This window comes from Rhipicephalus microplus, chromosome 3 (genome assembly GCF_043290135.1).
Source record: "Rhipicephalus microplus isolate Deutch F79 chromosome 3, USDA_Rmic, whole genome shotgun sequence".
In the NCBI taxonomy this organism is placed as follows: domain Eukaryota; kingdom Metazoa; phylum Arthropoda; class Arachnida; order Ixodida; family Ixodidae; genus Rhipicephalus; species Rhipicephalus microplus.
In genome coordinates, this window is record NC_134702.1 from 287,631,643 (window position 1) to 287,659,274 (window position 27,632).

At 46.0% G+C, this 27,632-nt stretch overlaps 1 protein-coding gene and 1 pseudogene across 1 annotated transcript in view; one reads left to right on the forward strand and one right to left on the reverse strand.

The window, feature by feature from the left end:
• The window catches only part of LOC119167497 (agrin), a 480,279-nt gene that overhangs the window by 327,635 nt on the left and 125,012 nt on the right, over positions 1-27,632 (forward strand). Inside the window, exon 4 of the mRNA XM_037418989.2 lies at positions 22,311-22,346. Coding sequence (XP_037274886.1) covers positions 22,311-22,346 — 36 coding nt within the window. The remainder of the gene's footprint in view (positions 1-22,310; positions 22,347-27,632) is intronic.
• On the reverse strand, positions 5,711-6,397 carry LOC142802688 (uncharacterized; annotated as a pseudogene).

The window sequence follows — 27,632 nt, forward strand, 5'->3', positions numbered from 1 at the left end:
CAACTTTAAAGTGCACCCAAATCTGAGCACACGAGCCTACACTATTTCCGCCTTCGTCGGAAATGCAGCCGCCGCAGCCGGGACTCGATCCCGTGACCAGCGGGTCAGCAGCCGAGTACCTTATCCACTAAACTACCGCGGTGGGGCCGATATAAATATTTGAGACGTGCGAGTATTTCATATAAAGCACACGAGAGCAATGCAGTTGTTTCGCGAAATATATACATACTGAAATGCCGCAAGTCTTTCATATACAGCGCACAAAACAATGAGGTTGTTCATGCCTAGTTGTTAGGATGCGAATTCGCATATTTATGTCGCTGAGAAATCTCAGGCAGCACTTCAAAGAGAGGCACACGCTCCGTGCAAGTCCGGTAGTGAGAGAGGAAGTTTGGTACAAAACACGTTCTACCCATTTTGGGAACGTCTCAGCCATTCGATGTTACCTTCATTGATAGAAAAGAAATGAACATACGCAAAAAAAACCTGGCTTCAAAACAGCGTCGTCACACATGCCAACAAAAAGACCCAGAATCAGCACACGCGTTTGCGCCGAGCGTGATGCCGAGACGGCTGACCACGCTCGTCGTGGCACCGTCTAACAAGACACCGATGAAGCTGCAACAGAACTGATAACCGCCCGAACAATCTCTCTACGCTCTAGGATCATGCTTTTCAACAAGTTGCGGGGAGTGTGTCAGCACCTGTATATTCTTGCACCGTGCTCTGGTCAGCGCCTCCTCTATTTTATCATTAGAGAGTTGTAGTTTAGTGTTAGCGTGATAGCCGAGTTTGAGAAATGGCGTTACCATGCAACATACGTTCGTTGTGGGCAGCGTCTTATAGTTTAGCGGGATAGCGTTCACGTGGTTTGCGTGCCCCAGCTGGAATGGTGGTGCCACCTATTAGGTGGTTAATAAGTTAAACAATGAAAATGAAAAGAAAACGAGAATCTTTGCCTACGTCACTGTGCGAAGCATTGTTAGAAGTTTGTTTTAGTGATAATAAAAGTAAATAAATATGAACCACTAACCAAACGAGAAAACATCTATGTTGCTGATTTGTTTACATCAATCTTGTAGTTAGGCCTAGACGCGTTCGAAATGGGAAGCTATCTCAAAAACTACGCCAATTTATCCGTAATACTCGGTCATCGAAGCTAACTGAAGGAAAGCGAAGCCTATTTGAGCAGTCGTTTGCTGCGAACAAGGGAAATCTCTAAACAACTACGTCAAAATCACTTCGAAGCGGGCGTTCGAGAGCGCCGCCATGTTTATGTACACTACGTACACCTACGCTACCACGGTAACGTGAACTCTGAAAAATACCACGCGTACGGGAAGCGGTACGGGTGACGTACGTATCTGCGCATGCGCACTTCGATTCTGGTATCATGGTACACCCGGTAACCCACTAAGCCTGGTATACTATAACTCTCTATTGCCAGCCACACGCGCCCGATGCAGCTGCTCACAGTCTCACACTCTCTTCTCTAGGCCTTTCCTGCTCTCGTCCATCGCCTAGCCTTCACCTGTGCTTCGCGGTTATGGAGAAGGGGGCCTTCATGCAGTGCTTCACGACGAGAATAATATGAAGTATTTTTTTGTTGATTGCTGTACAGATCCATGGGGCGGCGTCTTACATTTATCCTTATAACATCGTTGCCAGTTACGCTGGCTCTGTTAGTGATAAAGCCTTTTGAGATAGCGTGTCGCTGCATGTAAGTATGTTTCTCTATGATCATGTTCGTGGCACTATACGGGCAACCAATGGCCCATAGAGACGTATCACAGTGACGCTGCTGCATAACTGCCCTGTGAGGTGGCGCCGTCATTGCTTCCAAGCACAAGGAAGGATCATAATCTTCATTATCCTCAGCCTGACTGCACCGACTGCAGGGCAAAGGCCTCTCCCATGATCCGCCAGTCAACCCGGCCTTGCGCTTTCCATTGCAATGTTATACCCACAAACTTTTTCATCTCATCGGCCCCTGAACTTTCTCTCTCAACTTCGTACGTTTGCCTTCTCTGAAAAGTCAGTCAGTTACCCTCAATGACCAGCGGTTATCCAGCCTACGTGCTGCGTGTACGGCTCATGTCCATTTCTTTTTCTTGATTCTAATTATGATATCCTCAACACCAGTTTGTTAATAATAATAATAATGACTTTATTTCGCATCAAGGATACATGATGCAGGAGACCTGCAGAAAAAGCTGGCGTGATGCCAGCTTGACAAGGCCGCAGGCCCCCCTTCCCTCTCCCCGAACACATCGCAGCAGCGGAAACACTTTCATAAAAACATTCGGGATCATACGCGTAAAATAAACAGGTCTATGACAAGAAAGAAATCATCACTGTACATGTGTGATAAAACGAAACGTCTAATGCTTAAACGACAACAACAAAAAATATATTTCAAAAGAGGCAAAAATGTTGGCGTATTTGCCTTAAAGAAAGGAAGAACTTGCGTAATACATCCGAGTGAAGCATACAAACATGTATACGACAAAAATGAGCAATCAACACTGTACAGGTGTAACATATTGGTACATATAATGCTATAAAGAAATAATTTCGCAATGTAAAATACAGGCGCATTTGCCTTGCAAAACACAGAAAAAAGCATCATAAAAAAGAAATATGCCTAATTTATTGCTTTGGCAACACCACAAATGCATACTCATTTCCTAAAACAGAAAAAACAAACAAGACACCAAGAAACATATCGTGAAAAAAAAACACAAAGCAGTATACAAAATACACGTCAACAAAAACAAAATACAAAAATACATTCTTTAGAAATTACAAGTAACAGAAACGAGTGATCATGACGTCTGGAGGAAATGATTCCGCTGTTGTTTAAAGGTGATTTTTTCTAAGTCAATTTCGTTATCCCTAAGGTCATTTAGTAACCTTGGAAGTATATTTCCCAACGATTGAAGACCGTATGTGGTTCTAAAGGTTCGAACAGTCCACACTTCATTTTTCCGGGTATTATACTTGGGCTGGTTGAGTATTAAATCTGCCAACTGCTTTAGAAACGGGTTAGAGTTTTTTATGTCTTGCTTATAATTCTTGGACAGAAGAAAATCCTACATTTTTATTACTGGCATTAGATTGTATTTTTCAAATAAGGAACGAGTATGATAAGTACGTGGCACGTTCTCTACCACCCGTACAAACGTTTTTTGCAACATATGAAGTTTGCTTATGTTTTCTTTAGAAGTTAGAGCCCAAAATAGATGGCAGTAATTGATTCTTGATAAAAATAAGGTATTGTAAATTAACAACAAAATATTCCGAGGAAGCAAGTGCTTGTTTCGGTACACAAGGCCGACTACCTGAGAGATCTTCGTAGCTAAGAAGTGTACGTGGTGATCCCATGATAATGCTTCTTGAAATATTACTCCTAATATTTTAAGAGAAGGGACTATCTCGACAGGGGTGGAATTTAAAAAGATCGTTTGTTTTACAATTTCCGCTTTATTTTTAGCATGAAATACCATAGCCTTAGTCTTTGCAACATTTATTTTTAGACCGTTTTCTCTTGTCCATTTTTCTAATCTAATCAGCAGTAGATTTGCATGTGTTATTAATTCGTTCACTGATTTTCCTGTTGAAAATATATTTGTATCATCTGCATATATTATAAATTTTACGTTAGAGGAGATGTTCACGATATCATTAATGTAAATATTGAAGAGGAAAGGTCCCAAAATGCTTCCCTGTGGAACTCCTGCAACGATTGACAAAGAATCGGAATTGCAACCACCCAGGCTAACAATCTGATTACAGTGTTGCAAATAAGACTGTATTAATGATCCCGCCGTTCCCCGAATACCGTACCGTTCCAGTTTTTCTATAAGTAATTTGTGGTTAATGTGGTCAAAAGCTTTCGTAAAATCTACGAACAACCCCAACACAACGTTTCCCTGTTCGAATTGCTGATAAATGTACTCTTTCTGTGCCATGAGAGCATATTCTGTACTGAAGCCTTTGCGGAAACCATACTGCGAGTCATAAAGCAACTGAAACTTCCTTTCAAAATTAGTCAGCCGTTTTAATATTAGTTTTTCTAATGCCTTCAATAGGACTGGCAGAATGGACACAGGCCGGTAATTCGACATGTTATTTCTATCGCCTTTCTTGAAGAGGACGGTAATGCGTGCAACTTGCATTTTAGTGGGAAAAACAGCCCGGCCAAGGCACAAATTGAATATATGCGTTATATAAGGAAGAAGGAATATAATGACATGCTTTATAGGTTGAACTTGTATCCCGTCAGTATGAAGTGCTGTACTGTTTTTCAAATTCAAAACTAATTCTCTCACTTCATTTCACTTGTCGGATCAAGAAAAATGGTACTGTCGATAAATGGGACACTTCCAAGGTTACTACTCACATCACATTTTTCTGCGACATTTACAAAATGTTTATTGAAAGTGTCGGCCAAGGGTTTTCCTGATATGACCTCGCCGTTAAGATTCATGCTATGTACTGAACCCGTGGACACATTGCGCTTTAAGAGAGAATTGAGCCTTTTCCACATTATATCTGAACACCCAGAAACTGAACTAAACCTATTGTTATAATATTCTTGTTTTGCCTTTTTGAGATCTTTATTTAGGCGATTTCATTTAACCTTGAATTCTTTAAACAATTTAGGGTCTTTCGTTTTAAGATAGCGGCTAAATAACATATTTTTTTCTTGTATTCTTTTCCGAAGTTCCGCGTTGATTCAGAGTTTACGAACTTTCCTGTTTTGCTTTGTTTGAACCAGAGGAAACGAAGCAGTATAAATTGGCTTTAGTATGTTCAAAAAATTCTTCGTACGCCTTGTTTGGCTCATTCATTTTAAGTATATTCATCCAAGGAGCCCTCAAAATCTTCTCCGAAAATATTTTCAGAGTTTGTTCGTTTATACGCCGGGTGAAAAATGTCTTCGGTTTGTTTTTGTCACATAAGTGTTTACTACAACAAATGTATATTGGCAAATGATCACTCAAATCTACAGTAATAACACCAGCCTTGAGGTTTTCTGTCGGTATATTTGTTAAGAACAAATCAATCAAGGATGAAGACATTTGTGTGATTCTCGTAGGGACAGTGATCATATTTGAAAAGCAATGAGATTTCAGCAAATATCAAGTTTTTGTACTATAGCTTCCTGTTTGAGCATATTTATGTTCATGTCACCGCCACACACAACGTCTAAGCGATTTGTGTTAGTGAACGCAAAAAACGTGTCCAGGTAATCCAGAAAGGATGCCGTTTCGCCATTTGGTGGTCTATAACAAACGGCAAGAACCACATTTTGTAGTTTAACTGATAGAAATTTGAAGTCATTGCAAGAGTGGGTGAAATTTTGAATTAGGTCACAGACAAGGACCTTTTTCACTAGAATACATACGCCACCGCCACGACCAGAAATTCGATTAAGGTAGAACGTATTGTACGAAGTCAAGCGAAACACGCTGGCTTCATCTGTTGACCATGTTTCAGTTAACATTCTGACGTCGAATACATGATTTAATTGTTCGAAAAAAAAGGCTAAGGTCGGACTGTTTATTATTTACCGATTGCACATTCAAGTGAAAACATTTAAACGAGTTTGAATAGAAATTTCCCAAACTCTGCGAAAACGCTTCCGGAAGCACATAAGAATCGTTTCCTACGCAAGCCATGTTGATCCGATCATTTGTTTTTTTCTTTAGCTTAGTTTGTTTAGATCACTAGCATTTGCGATGCGTATGGCTTTCTCCCCATCAGCTTTACGCACTAGAACTTTCCCGTTTGAGTGCCATGCATACTTGAAGTTCGCTTCTTTAGCCCAGTTCTTTGCCTCAAACAACAGCGCACGCGCTCTTTTGGTCAGGTTTTCCGTCAAGAAGAAGTGCTCATTTAGGCTGCTCAGTTTCTGGTTTTCCACCAGAAATCTCGGTCCGCTTGCTTCGCAAAACGACAGATAACGACCGGCGTCTTATCTTTTCTGGGCGGAAGCCGATGAATGGCGACCACATCACTTTCTGCGAGTGGCGGGAACTGGTGTTTAATTGCCATTGCATTGATCACTTCTAGCAAGTTTTCATCTTCCGTTTCCTGTATTCCATGGAATTCTAGGTTGAGTCTGCGGCTCCTCCACTCAAGATTATCTACTTCTGCCTGCACTTCAGCTACTTCTCGGTCCCGCATCTCAACCTTTCCGAATCTGCGCTTAAGGTCCTTGATGTCACGCTCGTTTTGTTCAGTTTTTTTTTGAGTATTTCGTCGTATTTCTCACTCGAGTATTGCACCGCGTCGTCAATGCTCTCAACTGTTTCTTTGAGCAGTACTAGTTTATCCAGCTTGTCGTTAATAGCTTTCATCCAAATTCGGACATCTTGCATGTCGGCCTCACTGCCCGGTTCTTTTGATTCAGCTGATGCTGCTCGCAACCTCGACCGTCTACAGGTAGGGCAGTGCCATGCATCGCAGTATGCCTGCCCTTTGGACTTGATAGTTGCTTCAGAAATTCCAGCACATTTGCCGGCGTGAAATGCTTGACAGCAGTCGCTACATTCAATCCATACGATGTCCCCAGTAAACGGCTTATCGCACACAGAACATGTTCCATCTCAGGGCATAGTTGCACAAAGCGACAAATGAGAACAGTAGTTTACACAGCAGCACCAGCAGTAGCAGCAGTAGTTGCGGCACAACCAAATTTACAGCGGGCATAGAAACAGCACCAACCTGCGAAACAGAAGAAGAGACCGTGTTCGTTTACGCCGTTCTTTCCGCCGCAACCGCTGCTGCCAAGTGGTCTCGGTGATGGCTTGGTCCTCCCTTTAGGAAGCCCAGTGGATGTACGGCGCAGGTGCGGTAGAATTCATCGTAGGGTAGTTGGGCGCAGGCGCAGCGGAGCTTGTTACTTCTCCTTCGCACCGACGGCGTTGTACATATGGACGACGAAAAATGCGCACGGTGTCTGACGAATGCCAACAGCCTGCGAAACAGAAGAAGAAACCGTGTTCGTTTACGGCGTTCTTTCCGCCGCAACCGCTGCTGCCAAGTGGTCTCGGTGATGGCTTGGTCCTCCCTTTAAGAAGCCCAGTGGCTGTATGGCGCAGGTGCGGTAGAATTCATCGCAGGGTAGTTGGGCGCAGGCGCAGCGGAGCTTGTTACTTCTCCTTTGCACCGACGGCGATGTGCATATGGACGACGAAAAATGCGCACGGTGTCTGACGAATGCCAAGAGCCTGCGAAACAGAAGAAGAGACCGTGTTCGTTTACGCCGTTCTTTCCGCCGCAACCGCTGCTGCCAAGTTTCCTGACCTATTCTGCTCTGTTCTTGTCTCTTGAGGTTCCACCTATCATTGTCCTTTCAATCGCTCGCTGCGTCGTCCTCTATTTAAGCTGGAACCTTTTTGTAATCCTTGAGTTTTCTGCTGCGTAGGTAAGTACTGCTAAGAAGCAGCTGTTATATACCTTCCTCTTGAGGGTTAGAGGCATTGATTGATTTGTGCAGTATAACGTCCCAAAACCACGATATGATTATAAGAGACGCCGTAGTAGAGGGCTCCAGAGATTTTGACCACCTGGGGTTTTTAACGTGCACACAGATCTGAGCACATGGGCCTACAAAATTTCCGCCTCCATCAGAAATGCAGCCGCCGCAGCCGGGATTCGAACCCGCGACCTGCGGGTCAGCAGCCGCGTATTTTAGCCACTAGTCTACCGCGGAGGGGCTTGAGGGTTAGTGGCAAATTACCATTCATGATTTCAGAATACTTGCCGAATGTGTTTCACCCCTTTCTTATTCTTCTGGTTATTTTATTCTGAAGGTTCAGTTCCACGGTTGCCACCGGTCCTAAGTAGACATATTCCTTTGCAACATCCGGCATGTCTCCACCTATCGCAAAGTGCTGTTTTCTGCCGAGACTGTTGCACAATACTTTAGTTTTGTGCATAATAATTTTCAGACCTACTTTCCCGATTTCTGTGTCTACTTAAGTAATCATGAGATATAATTCGTCCCCAGGGTTACGCATCAAGGCAACGTCATCAGCGAATCGGAGGTCACTAAGGTACTCGCCAATAACTCTTATTCCTAACTCTTCCCAATGTAGGGTCGTGAAGACCTCCTGTAAATACGCGGTGAATAAACTTGAAGAGATCGTGTCTCCATTCCTTACACCCTTCTTTTTTGAAATTCTGTCGCTTTCTTCATGGATAACTGTAGATTTCTCGCAGTATGTTTATGTGGGGTTCTTCGATGCCCCAATTCTGTAGTGCCTGCATTACTGCTGATGTCTGGATTGAGTCAAACACATTTTCGTAATCTATGAAAGCTATGGAGTTAGTTGCATTCAGCGCATTTCTCTATTACCTGATTAATAGCATGCATACAATCTATAGACCCTTTTCATAAATACGCCACCTGATAGTGAGCTTTTCGTCAGTTTTGTTTCGCAAAGGAGCGTGAGATAGATAGCGCCATCATGAGGGCGTGGAAAGCGACCCGTCAAATGCATGAATGCTGTGACGCTTCTGGTGGCGGCAAGTTCTCCGTATCATCCGCCGCAATCGCACCGCTTTCTAGCTTGAACGAGTTCCTAGTACTCCCGGATAAGCTTTCTGAGCTGCTTCCGCTGCAAAATCTGCGTCGCTATGCAGAATCTTTAGCTCGGTTTTTGACAGTGATTTTTCGTGAGTCTTTTCGGACGTCCGTGCTGCCCCATGATTGGCTTATGGCTAGGGTAATTCCAGTTTTTAAAAAAGGAGACCGTTTCCATGTTGACAATTATCGACCAATTTCCTTAACGTGCTGTTGTTGCAAGATGATAGAACATATTGTAGCTAACCATATTCTTAATGTACTGGAAAAAAATAAAACATTGAGTCCCTTCCAACATGGTTTTAGAAGGGGATTTTCTACCGTTACGCAGTTGGTCACCGCCGTTCATAGTTTTAGTTCAATCTTAGATCACTCCGGGCAAATTGATGTTTTGTTTTTAGACTTAAGCAAGGCATTCGACAGGGTTCCTCCCGGTAGCCTTCTTTTAAAACTTAAACAAACAGGAATTCCTTCTACACTTGTAAATTGGGTTAATTCATATTTGAAAGATCGAACGCAATTTGTAGACATCGATGGTACTTGTTCCTCTTCTCTAACAGTGACATCAGGTGTGCCCCAGGGAAGTGTGCTGGGGCCCCTGCTTTTTTGTTGTATGTTAATGATTTAGTGTCTGTGGTTGGTGATACTGTGAATATTGGAATGTTCGCGGATGATATCATGATTTATACTGAAGTGCAGTCTGCTTCTGATCAACATCGGCTAGATAGGGCTTTATGTGACATATCATCTTGGTGCGACAAATGGGGCATGAAAATTAGCACTACAAAAACAGTTCTTTTACGTATAACCAGGAAACGAAACCCCATAACTTTCCGGTACAAAATTAAAAACACCTTAATCGAGGAGGTTAGTAAGTTTAAATACCTAGGTATCGTATTGAACTCCAGATTAGATTGGAACGACCACGTTCAGCAGGTAACTTCTTCAGCGCTAAAAAAACTTGGTCTTTTACGGCATAAACTTCGAGGTACACCTAGTAACGTTAAGCTTTTAGCGTATAATTCCATAATTAGGCCTAAACTGGAGTATGCAGCGGTTGTTTGGGACCCGTACACAAACAAAAACATTAACGAATTAGAGAAGGTTCAGAGGAGAGCTGTCCGTTTTATTTTTAATAGATATAAAAGAAGTGATTCTCCGTCAGGTATCATGACACTCAATAAAATCCAACCACTACACATTAGACGCCAAATTGCCCGCTTAGCTTTTATGGAATCCCTAATTAAGTGTAAGACTGGATTATCACCCACTCCATTCATTAGTCCGTCCACCACGAGGAAAACACGACACACACATAGCCACAGTTTATCCCCATTCTTCGCCCGAACAAATACCTTTAAGTTTTCATATTTTCCACGCACGGTAGATGACTGGAATAAATTGCCAGAAAGAATTTTTAGTGGAAATTTTATGACAGCCCTACACGATCATTTTAGAAACTTTTAATTACTGACGATCGGGTTTTTAGCAATGTTACTTGAAGTTGTGCGTGATTTTCTAGTTTTATTTGGACTGGAAACCCTGCTATGTTTGTGCGAAAAGTCGGTTTCACCGTGGCTTGTTTATTTTGTAGTTCTAAGTGAATTCTGTGTTTTGTTGCTTCATTGTTTTTTTTTTGCATTGCATTGTATGTGCATGAACTTTCTTTTTTTCTGCCCGTCCTGCTTGGACCATTAAATTGGTCTGCAGTATTGTATAAATAAATGAAAATAAAATAAATAAATGAAATGAGGAATATTTTGTACCCTTCAACGGGTTTGACGAGCAGTTTGGCTTGTTTTGACTGGCAATGCATGGAACCAGCCTGCAAGAGACTCTCATCGGCGTGCCCTCCCGACGCCGTCCGCGTCCTGCAGTAACGCAAGAGGTGTCTGTGTGTGCTGCAAGAAACGCGCATCAGCGTCACTGGGACACACAGCCTGCGTCGTCTGCTGCGATGCCCTCAGAATGGCGGCAGACTGTAGTTCGCGTCCGCGGCGCTACGGGCTCCTCTTTTCAAAAAGGGTCTTTTGTAGAGTAGCTTGTACGAAATCCTGGTTGGTTATTTGTTTGATTAAATTGTGATGTCGCCTTAATTTTATTAGCTTTTATTTCTGTAAATACTTTGTAGAGAACAGGGAGTAAGCTGACAGGCCTGTAATTTTTCAAGTCCTTGACGTCTCTTTTCTTATGTATTAAGATGATGTTGGCGTTCTTCCAAGATTCTGGTAATTTTAGAGACGATAGTCTTTCTTGGGGACCTTCGAAAGGAAAATTTTTGGTATGTTAGTCTGTCTGTCTGTCCGTCTGTCTGTCTGTCTGTCTGTCTGTCTGTACATTTGTCTGTTTGTCTGCCCTAATGACACCTGAAACGGCACCAAACGGCCAACCCCATCAGCAGCGCCCACCAATATTGCTCAAGGTTTAGCGTTCACTGTTGTGCGATTGTCAACTAAAAAAAGCAAATATTGCGCATATCTGAAGCGCCATAACAAAACGTCTATGTTATGTATGTCTGCCTTTATACTAGAAGAGGCACACACAAGTAACTCTAAGGATTGTTGTGTTTATCGCACTGCGCTGACAGTGCAACGCGATGCTCAAGGAGGCGTTTCCAACGCTTTGCTACGACGACACGGTGGTGGCACCTACCAGCGCCCTCTGAACGGGATCAGGCCTGTCCGCTCCTCCGGTCGTGGCCTGTGACGTCACTCAGTTTTGACCTACGGCTTCCGCCGAGTGGCTGTGGCGCTGCTGTGCCGTGCCGTTGGAGTTCCTGGCGAGCCGTTGACGTGGTGTGGTGGTGTCTTTTGTTGTTACGCTGTTGTGGTGTTTCTGGCGGCCTCAGAAGAGGTGTTTGTCTGCATATGTGAAAAGCTGCGTGATGGTGTGATGTGCTTGGTCGTTAACCGAATGTTCGCCTGCTAACTGTCGTAATGGGGCGATGCTGCGTGCCGAATTGTCACGGGAACTACGACACCGGACCAAAAGTTCGAGTGTTCTCGTTCCCCAAGGATGCCCGACGAGTGGTATGGGAGCGTGCCGTTCGTCGAGATGACGTCGATATTCGTTCTCTCCGCGATCCAAAGGTATGTATACGTTTTCATTACTCGCTGTTGATTAATTTGTGCTTTGTTATATTTCCGCGTGTGTTCATTGCCGCGTGTGTTAATTTCTGTGTTGAACCATTCGCTTTGGCTTTGCCACTTTGTTGTGATGGGAATTCCGCCATGGCTATAAGGAGGCCCGCATGTTTTAAGTGATGTTCTTTCTAGAAGCGCCGGGACGCGTTCTAAGCTCACGCAACGCTCGACTTTGCTGTTTGTTCTCACTTATACTTGCTCTCCAGTGCACCGTCGAGAAATTTCGATGATGCAAGTATTAAAACGCATGCGGGAAACGGTTGGCACTCGTTCTCGCCGAGTGCGTTGTCGTTCATTTTTTTAGGAGTAACTCGTGAACTTCACTGTCCGAGTTCATTTCTGTTCACCTTTCTGCTTGCCTGCTTCCTAGCCGGCCGTTCTGCAGCTTGACATCTATGTGTAAATATGTTTTTGAAGGGGTGATATGCGTCGTTAGAACGAAGGTAGGCAGGAAAAGGAAAACGTCTGTGGAAGGACAAGAAGTTGCATCAAAGAGCGTGTTGTTTTATTTGTACACACGTTATCACTCAACGTTTCGTGATGAGTATTTGAAAGATATCTCAGAGCACACTTTCTTGGATTCTCTATATTTTCTTCGATTGCTATGCAATTACCTTGAGAGCTGTCGTTGAAATTTTGATGTTGCCGCAGGGCACCACGCACTTCTGTAACAGCTCCGACTTTTAATTGAGAAATATGAGTGGCGTAATCACATGAATCCATGTGTTATTTATTGCTTGATGCTGCACCCGCGACTTTCTTGCGCTTTTTTAATTGCATGCCCATCGCGCTAGCCGCTTCCGTTACTTTGTTTCCTTGAAATTACCCGCCGTGGTGGCTCAGTGGCTAAGGCGTTGTGCTGCTGAGCGCAAGGTCACGGGTTCGATTCCCGGCCGCGGCGGCCGCTTTTCTGAAGGAGGCGAAAAGCGAAAACGATAGTGTGTACGAGACTTAAGCGTACGTTAAAGGTCCCCATGGGTGGTCAAAATTGACCTGGAGCCTTCTACTGCGGCGCGCCTCATCGCCTAGCTGTGCAGTTTCAGTGTGTTAAACCCCGTAATCAATAAATTTCCTTCAGATGTCTGCTGGTGCCTTTCATTGATATGTGCATGTCTGTACAGAGCTAAGATTTCCGTATTTTCTAGCCAAGTAAATGAGGGGGATATGAAGGAGAAAATCTCTAATAATGCATTTTATTTTTGTCAATGGTGTGCAGGTATGCGAGCTCCATTTCAAGCCTGAATACTTGAGGACGACCACCACGTACACCGATCCTAGAACCGGTCGGAAAATAGAAGCTGCCATGGGTGCCACTCGGCTTACTCCGGACGCAGTGCCGACAATCTTTCCAAATTCCCCTGCTTACCTGAGCGACTGCGCACCAGTGCGCGAGGAGCCCGAGGAAAAGCGGAAACATCGCGAAGCATCGCATCTGGAGGAAGCTATTCGACAGTCCATTTCTTCGCACGAAGAAGAGAACCACCTAAATAAGCTGCAGTCATACGAGGACCTTGTATCGCAACTACAACGCGTTGACCTCTCCAGCTACTGGAGAGCAGTACGAGCATTAAACGCTGTTCTGTTTCTTCATGTAGAGGGCGAAGATCCACCGGAAGTTGAAAGATCTGTGGTTGTCAGCAGGAACATCGAGATGACGGCTTTCTGGAGGAAGGCGAAACTACCTGGGAAAGATCTCCTCATCCCATCTAGACTGGGCGATCTGCGGTGCCTGCAGACTGCACTAGACAGTGTGAGACGTTTCAGAAGCCCAGACGTTTGTGTAAAGGATGACAAAGTGAACGCAACTTTCAACTTGTTGTTCTCCTTGCTGGACAGCCTCAGTTCAGTTGATCTTTTGCCGCAGGATAAAATAGAAACCCTTGGATTTATCAAGGAACAGCTTGAGCTACTGCAGAAAAATGACCACTCAGTGTGGTACTCTGCTGACCTTTTGATATTCTCTAGCATTTTGTACACTATTTCCCCACACGCCTACAGATTCATTCGCAGCGCTGGCAAGGTAGCACTGCCACATCGATCTACGCTCGTGCGAATCTGTTCGCACTATAACGTGAACCCTGCAAATGAGCAGGACGATGAAGGGTTTTTACGTTATGTGAAGAAGCGATCAAGCCTTCTCAAACCACATGAAAAGATTGTGACTCTAATGGTGGATGAAATCCACATTCAGCCATACTTTGAATACAAAGGTGGCTGGGTGACGGAGGCGGCTTCTAATTCGGAAGAAGCAGCCAAAACTGCTCATGTTTTTATGATACAGTCCTTGCTATCAGCGCACAAGGATGTTGCTCACATTCTGCCAGTGGCTAACATCGAAGCAGTTGAACTGTATGAGGCCCCGAGAAAGACAATTCTAGAGCTGGAGAAAGCAGGGCTTACTGTCATCGCAGTAATCACAGACAACAATTCGATAAACAGAAAGGTGATGTCCTTTTTTTTCTAAGACGCGAACAGTTGACATTGTGTACCCCCACCCAGCAGACAATTGCAGACCCCTTTTTATGTGGTAGATCCTGTACACCTTCTAAAATGTGTAAGGAACAACTGGTTGAACCAAAAAAATCCTGGTACGTGCATCTTTTTCTCTGAATTTCCCAGTACTTCCTCGTTAGTTCAGGTAAACGGAGCTTCTTTCAAAGCTCTTCGGGACTTGCATGCTTCTGAGCAACACAGTGTCTCAAAGTTTGGCTATGGATTGAGCTATAAATCACTGCATCCATCCAACGTTGAGCGCCAGAACGTAAAGCTTGCTTTGAAAGTTTTCAGTTCATTTGTGGTGGAGGCGCTAAAAATTCGCGGAAACGAACTCAGTTTGAACTACGCCGCGGGGACAGCGCAATTCATTGACCAAATTTTGTAGTGGTGGCATATTGTCAATGTAAAAAGCCCCTCAAAGGGCCGGCGCCTCAGAGATCCGCTTCAGGATCCAGTAAGGAGTTTGAGTGACAAGCAGATCGAATTTCTTAACAATTTCGTAGACTGGTTGGACACGTGGCGAGACATCAGGATGGATGCCGGGGCATTAACCACAGAAACCCATGCAGCGCTGCAGCTTACTTGTTACTCGCTTGTCGAACTGTGCCGGTACTGTCTTGAAGAACTGAATTTAAACTACGTCTTGCTGGGTAAATTTCAGACCGACAGTTTGGAGGAAAGGTTCGGACAGTACCGTCACCTCTCTGGAACAAATTACCACATATCAATACAGCAAGTCTTCGAGTCAGAAAAGAAGCTGAGGCTACAAGGCAGTTTGGTTTTGCCCGATATGCAGGAAATACAGAAGCCATGTGCTATAACATTTGACGGAGCTCAACTGGCACAGGAGTACGGTGTTAAGATATCAGACTGTGATATAAAAAATAAGGAGTCCAATTTGGCAGTATATACGTACATTGCAGAATTTTGTGCACACGCTGCGTTAAAGAAGCTGCCTTGTGAGTATTGTGCCATGAATATTACATCTCAGGACCGGGAATTTTAGCTTGAGAGAAATGTCCTGATTGAAAACCTCTCGAGAGGCGCTCTGAAGTTTCCCCAGCGGACTGTCATTAATGCAGTTCTACACGCCCACATTGTCTTGAAACAGCTTACCAGCAAAGAGAATGCCTCACGTTTTCATGCAACTCCTTAACAGAGGGAGGTCCTTGTGTCTATCACAAGGCACCTTTGCGAATGTGAGGATTTTGATGTCTGTACCAATGGTCATCCCCCTGACACTGTGCTGACTAATATACTTGTGGCAGCAGCAAACACCCTTTTGAAAAACTACGTTCAGATGAAGACAGATATTTTGAGCACTAAAAAAAACGCAGTCACAGCAAAGGAAGCTGCAGAAGTTTTCAAAATGAACAGGAAGTTTTTGTGCATTCTATGTACAATGCAAATGTGAAGAACACAGCTTTTTTCTTCAAAACTCTCATTTATTCTTTTCTCTTACAGTCAAGTTATGTTACTGTAGTGTTCATAGTCTCTGCACGACAGGGTATTTTACCGTACACGCCAATGAAAGCTCTCGCCATTCATATTGCTTACTATGGTGGTTACTGAGAAGCGTGTATCACCTGCATTCTGCCTGCACGGTTGCGCGAGGCTTTATTATCATCTTCGCCATTTCATTGTTCTCGAGTGGTCTGCAACATATTGCTTAGTAAATCAATGATTTGTTTCTGTACTTACTGTATGCCACCTGGTTGCCTCATTTCAGTGTTTTGTATATCGCGCTGGAGTGTTTTGCATTGCAATGCTTAGTATACTAGCGATTGATAAAATTAGTTGCGAGTGTAGCAAGTGCGTGTTTTCTTTGTTCCCTTAAGAGTTTTCATTCAGAGGGCTCTGCTTCACCTATATGGCATGATGATCCATAATGAACTCAACCAGCTTTGAACCTGATTGTTTTTTTGTCACGCGCCATCTATCTGTATCATTGCGAGCACATCATGTGTCTGTAATGACCAATTACATATAACTTGCCGTATGATCAACCTCGCCGGCGTTATCGCTATTTCAAATTTTCATGCTCTTTGTGATTATTGTGCGCAACACTATTATTTATAGTCTGTACATAAGGAAACCGAAAAGCATGTACTTTTTTGACAATTAAAGGCTGGGCCAACTGATGAAATGTTAGTAAAATGAATGTGCAAATCCAATGTCCGTCGTACTCATTTTCTTCATCATAAACTTCCGAGGCCGACGTCATTTTGTTGTTGCCACCGCTATGTGTATAAGTGAGAGCGAACGTTAAAGCGTCGTGGCTTGCTTCAAGCAGCGCTGATTACAGTGCAAAATGCAAAATAAAGCGGTCACATATCTGGAACTCCAAGCAATCGTTTGTTTCCGCGGTAGGCGACGAGACGCGCCGCCCGCATGGCTCGGTCAACACCCGTGACGTCACGGCGGCAGTGAGCAGGCCTGAACTTTTTTTTTAGATGGCATTGCACCTACCCGTTGCTTTGCATTCTACACCTTATCACATCCGAAACTGGCGCGTATTTTTCTCCGCGGTCGTGCGCGCCTTCGTTTTCGAAGATAACTGCCAGATGGCGCTTGTGTCTAACGTGCCAAGATGCGCTTGTTCGCCTCCGCTTCACGCTCGAGGCAGTCTAACGCAGCGCCTTCAGAATACTATTAACCGATTTTCTTGCGCAGAATTTCACCCTCTTCAGACGCAAGAGCTGCGTCTTTCGATGACATTTACAATGTAACATGTAGATTTGGGCCAATTTTTTTCCAACACAACTTCACCATATTCCATGAAGTCCTTGTTGCCTTATCCTAACCAGCAGGTTTGCCTCTTTCTCTTCCTTCTAGGGTTTTCCTTGCTTGCCTTGTCGTTACTGATAAGATGTGGAATTCATCATTATTGCTTCTCACGATATACTCTCGGTTCCTTTAGCTTCTGTACAGCTCTATAAAGAACTCTCTGCTACAGGACAATCCCATTCATTCATATTGGTTATGACATTGCCGTCTTTGTTCCTAATTGCATACATCACAATAATGCCTATGCACAAGTCTGCCTTCGCAGCTTTTGGGCTTCTACCACGTTTTAAAGCCTGCTCAGTTCCTCCTATCTTATAGCTCCTGACGTCGGCTAGCTTACGCCTACCGATTAACTTCGAAAGCTTACCTGGCTCTATTTTGTCAGTTGTATTGCATATTAGTCACCGATAGCTTGTTGAAATGACCTTCCTTCATGAACTGCCTTCGATAATTCCTTGAACTTACATTTCAGGACACTAAAAACGCAGCGCCTTTGGCGTCATTAATGTAATGATTTTTCACTTTGGCGAACTTTAAACCAAAGCTGGCAAAAATTAAGCAGTGCAGTTGTCTTACCACATAATTAAAATTTTTAATATTTCTCTTAGGTACTACAAACTTTGGATTGTATATTTTTGTCTAGAGTCAATATTACAATGTTCATTAAGCAATTTTTGTGAATTGCGTAGCTTGGCGGACTGGAAAAACAACTCAGACATACTCTATATAGATCAGAAGCATACTGCCCTGATTGGAGACGTGCAGTGATGATGTAAACATTCCTCTTTCATTGCTTGGAGATTTTAGCTAAAACACCCTGAATAGGTGAGAAGATGTAAACTCTGTACGGGCTCTGACGGAGTGGTCTGGTACTCTCCTCTGTTAGGATGCGATGTTTTACTACTGGTGTCTGCAGAATTTTCGACGACGATGAAAAGCAGTCCTCGTATTGCTGGAGCAGCCTTCTCAGCCGTTCTTGCTTATGTGTAGAAAGAGTCGCATTGCCGTCTAAATTCCCATGGAGACCTCGATTCGTTGAAGCAGGTTCAGTAGACTTGGTAAGAGCGATAACGTTGGTGGCTTCAACAATTTCTTGAAATTAGGCAACTGTCGTGCCTTTGCTCATGTAGTTGTACTCGTTGCTGAAGCTCATGAGCATCACTATTGCTTTTCCCCTCTCAGCTCGGCTGTTCCTGTTGCGACAGAAATCTCGTGGTTGATCAACAGCTGCTGGCCGCTTTAAATGACGCCTTGTATGCATGCTGATTTCTGAGAGCCGACGCAATGTATGCTGGATCGAGGGGGAATGGTGATCTCGTTTTCCATTACATTCAAGGGCTGTTTCCCTGGTGGTGTGTGCGGTGGTAGGACTTGTTCTGTTGATAGCGTTATCGACTTGGATCTCAGATTGATGACTGCACCATGAAGGCCTAAAAAGTTTATATATACCAAAAGGTATTTCTCGTGCACCGGTGTATTACTACGAAGCTTGTGAGGTAAATCCGGTTGTTAACGCAGACTCTCGCAGTGTAGGTTCCCTCCGGCGTTACTAGGTGGCCTCCAACTGTTCTTAATTCAGGGCCATTGCAGGCGTGCTTGACTTTCTTTAACTTCGTAGGGAAAACTCCACTAATGACCGAATAATCGGCTCCGGTGTCGACGAAAGCAGTTACACTGTGGCCGCCAATAAGAACGTAGAGGTCGCTTTTCGTTGTCTGGCGTTGCAGTTGGGTCGTGGCGTCGGGTCGCGGCAGCGTCGGCTTGTCCCGCTGCTTCCATGTTGCGTCGTTTGGTCGTCATCAGTACATGGGTTTTCGTCGTCAGGGCTTTGCCTGGTTCGTGTTGTGTTCGGAGTACCGTCGCGGCGTCGTCGTCGTCAGATCTTCGGTAGCTGTCACACAGAATCTGTACCCCCCGCAGTTGTTGCCCTTAGTTTCCGTATAAGGGCCAGGAGACCGGCCCCGGGTTGTGACACTGTACGGCCGGCAGTGAGGCGACAGCGGCTGGTGACGGTGAACAGGAAATTTCTTGGGGTGTCCACTGCGCTGCTGCGAGGTAGCCGGTGATGTCGCGGGGTCTTTCCCCTTGCTGTGGACGCGGCGCATCTACGGCGAAACCACGGATCTGACGGAATTGGCAGTGGCTGTAGGTGTGGCCTGCTTCTCCGCAGTGATAGCAGAGAGGTCGGTGGTTGGGGGTAGCCACACGTCAGTTTTCCTCGGAGCGTTACGCTGGACGGCGGGTGGACGGTATGGCGTCGACAGCGGCAGCGGCTGGCGGCGGAACTGCGACGGTGCGGGCTCTTGGCGTGGGTGTGAAGTGAGAGCGTTGCGTCGGGTTGCAGGAGCGTAACTAATCGCTTGCAGCTGAAGCTGCGGAGCTTCCAAAACTCCAAGCGATTTCCGAACTTTTCCGCGGACAGTGTCGGCAATACAATCCACTTGGGGCTGCGACGAGGGCAAGTGGCTCCGTAGCTTCTACCGCACGATCTGTCGGATCGTCTCACGCAGGTCGTCCGTGCATGGGCTTCGGCGTAGTTGGCTGTTGAAGAGCGATGGTCATACTGCCTTGTACACATCTCAAGCGCCTTCTCTATTGGCGTGGTCTCAGTGAGGAATTCGTCAACAGTGTTGGGCGGGTGGCGAACAAGTCCCGTAAACAACTCTTGCTTCACACCCCGCATGAGGAAGCGGAGTTTCTTGTCCTTAGCCATGGCATGATCGGCGTGCCGAATCAGTTTCGTCATCTCTTCCGTGAGGATGGTGACATTTTCGTTTGGCACCTGTACCCGGGTCTCCAGCAAAGCAGCGGCCCCTTTTTTTTGCGGGCGACGCTCGTCAATGTTTCCAGCAATGCACCGTGCAAAAGATCCCAGGCACTCCTGGGATATTTTGTGCAGACTCCCGATTCTCGAACCAGGTCCTCGTGGCGTCTTCCAGGTAGAAGTAGACGCGGCGCAGCTTTTCTTCCGTTTCTCACTGGTTCAAGGCTGCTACTGGGTCGTACATCTCGAGTTAGGTATCCGGTTCTTCAATTGAGGATCCGCGGAAGATGGGTGGCTCCTTTGGCTGCTGCATTACGACAATGGCGGACGTTGGTACAGGGGCTGTCATAGTGGACGCAGTAGTGATGGTGGCCTTCGGCTTGCGAGTGTTATCGGGTAGAGCCACGTACTCCGGATGTAGCCCTCGCTGCCGGCAGCTTGCTCGCAGGTGGAGGTTGGTGGGGATGTTTGGTTGACGGTTGGGGCTGGGCTCTCGACTGGAGGGGAGGGGGTTGGCGTTCATACATGGACGGGAAGCTCCTCCACCCGATGTCACGGAGTCGTGACGTGGATAAAGGGAGCAGAGTGCAGATGGAACAATAAGCTGTTTATTCAGGCCGAACTTGTGGCCACGTAAAAGGAAAGGAATGTTATTAAGAAAGGAGTATCTAGCCTCAATCTACAACCGGCGTTGAGTACCCAACTCGATCTGTACCGGCCTGGATCGCGAGTGAAAATGTCCGTGCGACATCGCGATCATGTTGTGGTGTGGAAGCGAGCCTGACTGCGTGCGTAAGTTCAAGCCAAAGACACTTCGATGGCACCAAGAAGGAGATGGTTGCCACATTTCAACAAGAACTGAAGGAAAACAAAAATACGTATTTTTAACTTCCTTTTCATACTCTCATTTGTAGCGTTCTCAAAGTTATTCAAATTTACTTTGACATAATGCAAAGAGCAAGCCAGAATCGCTTAATAGCACACAGAGAAAAAATTGGTTATTATACAAATGAAATGCCATGTCCGCACCGAAGTTTAGTGCTTGACGCTCGGTGCACACAAAACCCTAAAACCTGCATGCTTATTTAATACCAACACCAATACAGCAGCGCAGGAACTAAAAACAAAAAAATAAACAAACACGCTTCTTTTGGTACACCAAAGGTGTGTGTACGACAGCCAGACATTTCATGCAGAATGCTACGAGCTGCCTGGCACGGCATGTCTAGAAAAACTGCCAATTCATTACCAGTCGTCGACGTCGAAATAACGCCGACACACCACGCTCTTATGTGCACACTGAGGTGAAGCGAACGTTTTAGGGTGTGTGCATAGTTTCTTTTGATAATATTTTATTCAGTGCTACGCCACTGCATACGTCATTGCGGGACTTTTGAATTCTTTAAAGTCGATACGCCCCGACGTGTCGTTCAGGCGAACTAAACCACTCGTGTCTCAAAAGAATGGATCTGACGTTGAGCTAACGAAACGGCCATGAGCACGCTATAGGAGTCGGGTTTTACATGACCCGCGTATCATGATTATCATGTTTGGAAGTGTCATTTACCTTCATCGAACGTTCGCGTCACGTAATACCAAACTTAGTATATATGAGGCTAGCGAAACGACCACATTGTCGTTGTCACCCATGTGTGACAGTAAATCAGGGAAGAAACATGTGTTGATGAGATCTACAGTTCATTGAAATCTGGATTAGGAAATGGGCATCTATCGAGAAGAGAAGTAAGTCTCTAGTCATCAATGCTAACAGACTGAACTCCAATTGATTGATATGTAGGGTTTAACGTCCCAAAACCACCATATGATTATGAGAGATGCCGTAGTGGAGGGTTCCGGAAATTTTGACCACCTGGGGTTGTTTAACGTGCACCCAAATCTGAGCCCACGGGCCTACAACTTTTCCGCCTCCATCGAAAATGCAGCCACCGGAGCCGGCATTCGAACCCGCGACCCGCGGGTTAGCAGCCGAGTACCTTAGCCACTAAACCACCGAGGCGGGGCAGACTGAACTCTAAGAAAAGACAGTCACAAAAAGTTAGGTCGGCAGGGGTAACGCGGCCGCACTGAGCACGAAACCGGGTTGATTGGAGAAACCTTGCAGAAGCCCTGATGTTGCGCGGGCGTAGTCACGCATTAATAGGTAGCATTACAAACAATATCCAGTCTAATGAGAACAATGGACTTTGAAAAAAAAAGGTGTTTTAGTTACTTATGTGGTTGTGAGGCAAACGCTTATGGTAGGCGCTGTGGGTAAGCGCGGAATTGAAGAGAATATTCGTAATGCGGACGAACAATAGTTTCCAGGAAGGCTAAAGACGTTATCAAGAAGCAGATTTGTAATCATATAATAATACGTGAAATTTAACAGGCATCTGCTTACCTTATGATGCATTAGTGATAATGTTCACGCGTTGTTATATTGGCGAAGCTTCTGAATTGAGTTCCATGGGAGGAGCACACTGAAATCTTCATTTTTTCCCCCCTCCTTTTTTTTTCTTTACAGGAGAATCATACCGGAGACGACTTTATGAACGGGACCGTAAGTAATTTACAAAATTTCCTTTTTGCATAGCACAGAAGTTTCTTCGACAACATTTTATATGCATATACTCTCCATTCATGGCTACATCTGTGCCGTCATGCGTTAATAGAAGTTCCTGCAATGCAATGTTTACGTTAAGTGGACAATAGAATACCCTAGGAGCCTACAACATTTCCGCCTCCATCAGAAATGCAGCCAGCGCAGCCGGGATTCGAACCCGCGACCCGCAGGTTAGCAGCCGAGTACCTTAGCCACTAGACCACCGAGGCGGGGCAGACTGAACTCCAAGAAATAGCAGTCACAAAAAGTTAGGTCGGCAGGGGTAACGCGGCCGCACCGAGCACGAAACCGCGTTGATTGGAGAAACCTGGCAGAAGCCCTGATGTTGCGTGGGCGTAGTCACGCAGCAATAGGTAGCAATACAAACATTATCCAGTCTATTGCGAACGTTGGACTTTGAAAAAAAAATAGGTGTTTAAGTTACTTATGTGGTTGTCAGGCAAACACTTATGGTAGGCGCTGTGGGTAAGCGCGGAATTGAAGAGAATATTCGTAATGCGGACGAACAATAGTTTCAAGGAAGGCTAAAGACGTTATCAAGGAGCAGATTTGTAATCATATAATATTACGTGAAATTTAACAGGCATCTGCTTACCTTATGATGCATTAGTGACAATGTTCACGCGTTGTTATAAAGGCGAAGCTTCTGAATTGAGTTCTATGAGAGGAGCACACTGAAATCTTCATTTTCTTCCCCCTTTTGTACTGCTAAGCGAAACAATCCCAGCAGTACAGTATCGACTACCGACTATCTACTGATCACATCACCATGCAAAGAAAAGCAGACTCATGTTTCTGAAAGATGCCCATCTGACCAACTTTCCGAAGAAAACAAGCAATTTCAACAAAGGCAACTCCACGAACTCCAGGAACTACAGTGGCTACTCGAACAAAAACAACGATCAACTGAAACCGCCTCACGAGTACACTTGTGGCTTAAAGGTCATCAGAGACAACAGCAATTAAAGGAGCAAAGACAAAGCCAATGCCTAAGCCATCTTCGCAGAAAGCAACGTCGACAAAATTTTCTGCACCAGTTTTCAAGGCCATGTCTGCGATCCAACAAACTGACGGAACGCCACAGAAAGTTACGAAAGAGACATGAAGCTACCACGTATACAACGGAGAAAAAAAGACGCAGTCCCATCAGGCTTGGTTCTCACGCACACCGGCTAGAAGCAATGCGTCGGTTGCCACGACGGCACTGGATCCGATGCCAAAGGCATTCGTCAATCCAATGCCACACAAATTTCAAGCCTTGTTCGTTCTTCGCAAGACCTCAAGTCGTGTCATCATCACTGCAGATGTGCAGGGCGGGGTTATGCTATCCCGGGTGCAACAGCCAGCCTCGTCCACCAGAGCTACCTTAGATATGACCGGAAGATCAATAATCAATCAAGATCAGAATAAGAAAAGCCAGTCCACTGAACAGGCGTTGTGTATTCTTGTCATTAAATTGTTTGCATACCAAGCTCTGTTTGTACACCCGAATTCTTTTGGCCGCGCCCTGTCGGGCACGGCCAGAAGCATTCGGGCGTACAAACAGAGGTTGGGATGCAAACAATGTAATGACGAGAAGTAAGAGACAACGCCTGTTCAGTGAACTGGCTTTTCTTATTCTGATCTTCATCTTCCTCTGCCCTGCGCGCCTTGCCAGCGCTCGAGCCCGTTGACGCTCTTCGTCATTACACTTGGCCATGCTTCGAAAGTTGCAATTCTGAAAAAAAAACAGAACTGCGCTTGAGTTGTCTCTACGCGCACAACGCTTCATTCGTGACACAATAGAATAGTTGCGCTCAGCAGCTGTGAGGAGGCGGCTAGCGTAGGCGACAACTCGGTCGTGTCCCCGTTGGCGCTGGGCTAACACAGCTCCGATTCCGTTACCACTAGCATCGGTTCGAACTTCTGTCGGAGCGAATGAGTCAAAGTGAGCCATTATGGGTGGAGTCGTCAGTAGTGTGATTAGGTGAGAAAAAGCAGCAGCTTGGTCGGTACCACACGTAAATGTGACGTCTGTCTTTAGAAGCTTTGTGAGGGGTTGAGCGATGGTTGCGAAATCTTTCACAAACTTAAAATAGGAGCAATGTCCTACAAAACTCCAGACGTCTTTGGCTGACTGGGGTACAGGAAAACTGGTGACTGCACGAATTTTCTCGGGGTCCGGCTGCACACCAGAGGCGTCGACAAGGTGGCCCAACACTAAAATTTTCCGGCGTCCGAAGCGGCACTTCGACGAGTTCAATTGGAGGCCTGCAGTGCGGAATATGTCGAGAATAGCTGACAAACGCTTAAGGTGGGTCTCAAATGTTGGGGAATATACAACGACATTGTCAAGATAACAAAGACATGTTGACCATTTGAACCCTTGTAGCAGAGAGTCCATCATGCGCTCGAACGTCGTTGGGGCGTTGCATAGCCCAAAATGGCATAACCTTGGAATGATATAGGCCGTCTGGAGTTACAAATGCAGTCTTCTCTTGGTCTTTTTCGGCGACAGTAATCTGCCAGTAGCCGCAACGTAGGTCTATTGTAGAAAAGTATCGGCCGCCGTGGATACAATCGAGAGCGTCATCGATGCGGGGTAAAGGGTAAACGCCCTTTTTCGTGATTCTATTCAGATGACGGTAATCCATTCAGAAGCACCACGTGCCATCTTTCTTTTTAACGAGCACAACGGGGGACGCCAAAGGGCTCGAAGAGGGTTCAATAATTCCTTTGGCTAACATGTTGGTGACTTCTTGTTGAATTATTTTACGCTCGGTGGCAGACACCCGGTACGGTCGCCGATGAATGGGATGAGAATCACCTGTGTTAATGCGGTGCTTGACGAGTGAAGTCTGGCCGAGTGGACCGTGGTTGATGTCGAATATGTCGCGGTATGAAGCCAGAAGGGGGCATAGCGCGGTTGACTTCTCAGGTTTGAGGTCCGGGGCGATCATGGAGCGTAAGGTCGCATCGAGGCACGTGGCATCCTGCGAGTGACGTGGGCGCTCGGGACATACGTCTGCCGTAAAACAGGAGACGTGGTCGTCAATCAAGGGCCTTAGTGTGGCGAATGAAATTCCTTGGGGTAGCACTTGTTTTAAGAAACCGAAATTGATAAGAGGTAAATATGTTCGGTTAGAGGCCATGCTTACGACAGAATGTGGGGCAGTAATGTCACGCGCCAGGAGAACATCAGTAATCGGCGTCACGATATAATCACCGTCGAGCACGGGAGAGGGTGTTGCCAATTCGATGAATGTGACAGTTTTAGGCAGTATCCGGAAGAAGTCAGCGGTGCACAAGCTGTTCGGGAGTTCAAGGTGAGAATCCGGGAGAAGAGGAAGTTCTAGGCAGAGAGTACCAGCGGCACAATCGATGAGGGCAGAATGCGTCGATAGGGAGTTCATGCCGAAGATTAGGTCGTGGGGGCAATTTTCAAGCACCGAAAATAAAACGGTAACATGGCGGCCGGCAATATTAACACGAGCGGTACACATTCCAGTGATGGCCACAGTTCCACCATCAGCGACACGGAGGGCTTTAGTTGCTGCAGGCGTGAGGACTTTTTGAGCAGGCGACACAGATGAGCACTCATTATGGACACTTGAGCTCCGGTATCGACTAACGCCGTCAAAGAAATACCGTCCACATACACCTCAATCAAGTTCGTATCAGTGGAGAGCGTCAATGGAGGATTTGGATCACTCGCAAGCGATGCAGCAGTACCTCCCGGAGCTGCATGTTCTAGTTTTCCGTCCGAGAGGATCCATAGTGCACTGGCGACGGATAGGGGCGTGGTTGGGGCGATGGGGAACGGCGGCGTTGAGGTGGCGGCGAACGAGCAGTGGTGTGGCTGTTGGGGATGTCGGAAGAAGGGTACACATGACTGGGCCAATACCGACGGGAGTCCTCGTATGGTAGATTAGAGGAAAATTGGCTCCAGTTTGAGGGCGTCCAAGTGCTGCGGCAGTAGCGGGAGATATGGCCAGCTCTGTGGCAGCGGAAGCAGATCGGCTTGTCGTCTGCAGTTCTCCATTCCGCCGGATTACGGGATCGCGGAATAAAGTGTAAGTCATGGCGTGGTGAATTTGTTGTCATTTGTCTGACGACGGGTCGGGAGACAGAGCAGGCCACAGGAAAACCAAGCTTTGCAATTTCCTGCCTCACGATGGCTTGAATAACGGAGACCGGCAGAGGCGTTTGTGTGGCGCCATGGTCGAGCGGATGTGGAGGAAATGGTGCCGGACTTGACGCCTCAAGCTCCCGTCGAACTATTCGTGTCACCGGTGTCCTGCATGGGTGGTGCGGCACCGAGATCGGTGCAAGTGGATGTAACAGCCGTGTTTGGTAGCCGCGTAAATTGAGGCAGAACACGGCGGCTTTTGGCCATTTTGAAGCGGCGGCATTCCTTGATAGTCATATCTACGGTCGTGACGTTAGTGTAGACGAACAAATTGAAGGCGTTGTCTGCGATTCCCTTAAGTATGTGGCCCACCTTGTCACTCTCTGTCATTTGCTCGTCGACTTTTCGGCACAACGCGAGCACGTCCTGTATGTACGAGACATACGACTCTGTTGACGACTGAACACGAGTGGCGAGTTCTTTTCGCGCTTCCATTTGGCAACCGGACGGGTCCCCAAAGATGTCGCGTAGTCGCTTCTTGAAGGTATCCCATCTGGTGAGCTCGGCCTTATGGGCGTCGAACCAGACCCGTGGGGTGCCGTCTAAGTAAACTATTACGTTGGCGAGCATCATGGTAGGGTCCCATCGGTGTGTTTGGTTAACACGCTCGTACATACGGAGCCAGTAGTCGACGTCGAGTCCAGGTTGTGCGGAGAATGTACCGGGATCACGGGGGGTGGGCATCGTCAGGTATGTAATGGCTGGAGCTACAGATGGAGACGCTGACAGGCTGTTGTCATTGGTATCCATGGCCGGAGACTGAATGGTGCGGCCACTGCGAAGCTTCGTGGTGAAGACGGGGAACGTTCCACCTCCACCAAATATGTTAAGGAAAAGAAAAGACGCCGTAACGACAAGGCTGGAGATTAGATATATTCAAAACCAGTGGTAATGGCATGCCCGGTTCACCAGCGATCAAGCGGAGCCAACTCTTCGTCTTCCTCGTCAGGCACACACGCGCGTCGCCCCCTAGAATATCAATATACATGCATGTAGCAATATAATAAAATATTTCCAACAATTATGCTGTGAAGACTTTTCAAGTAGACTTTTTG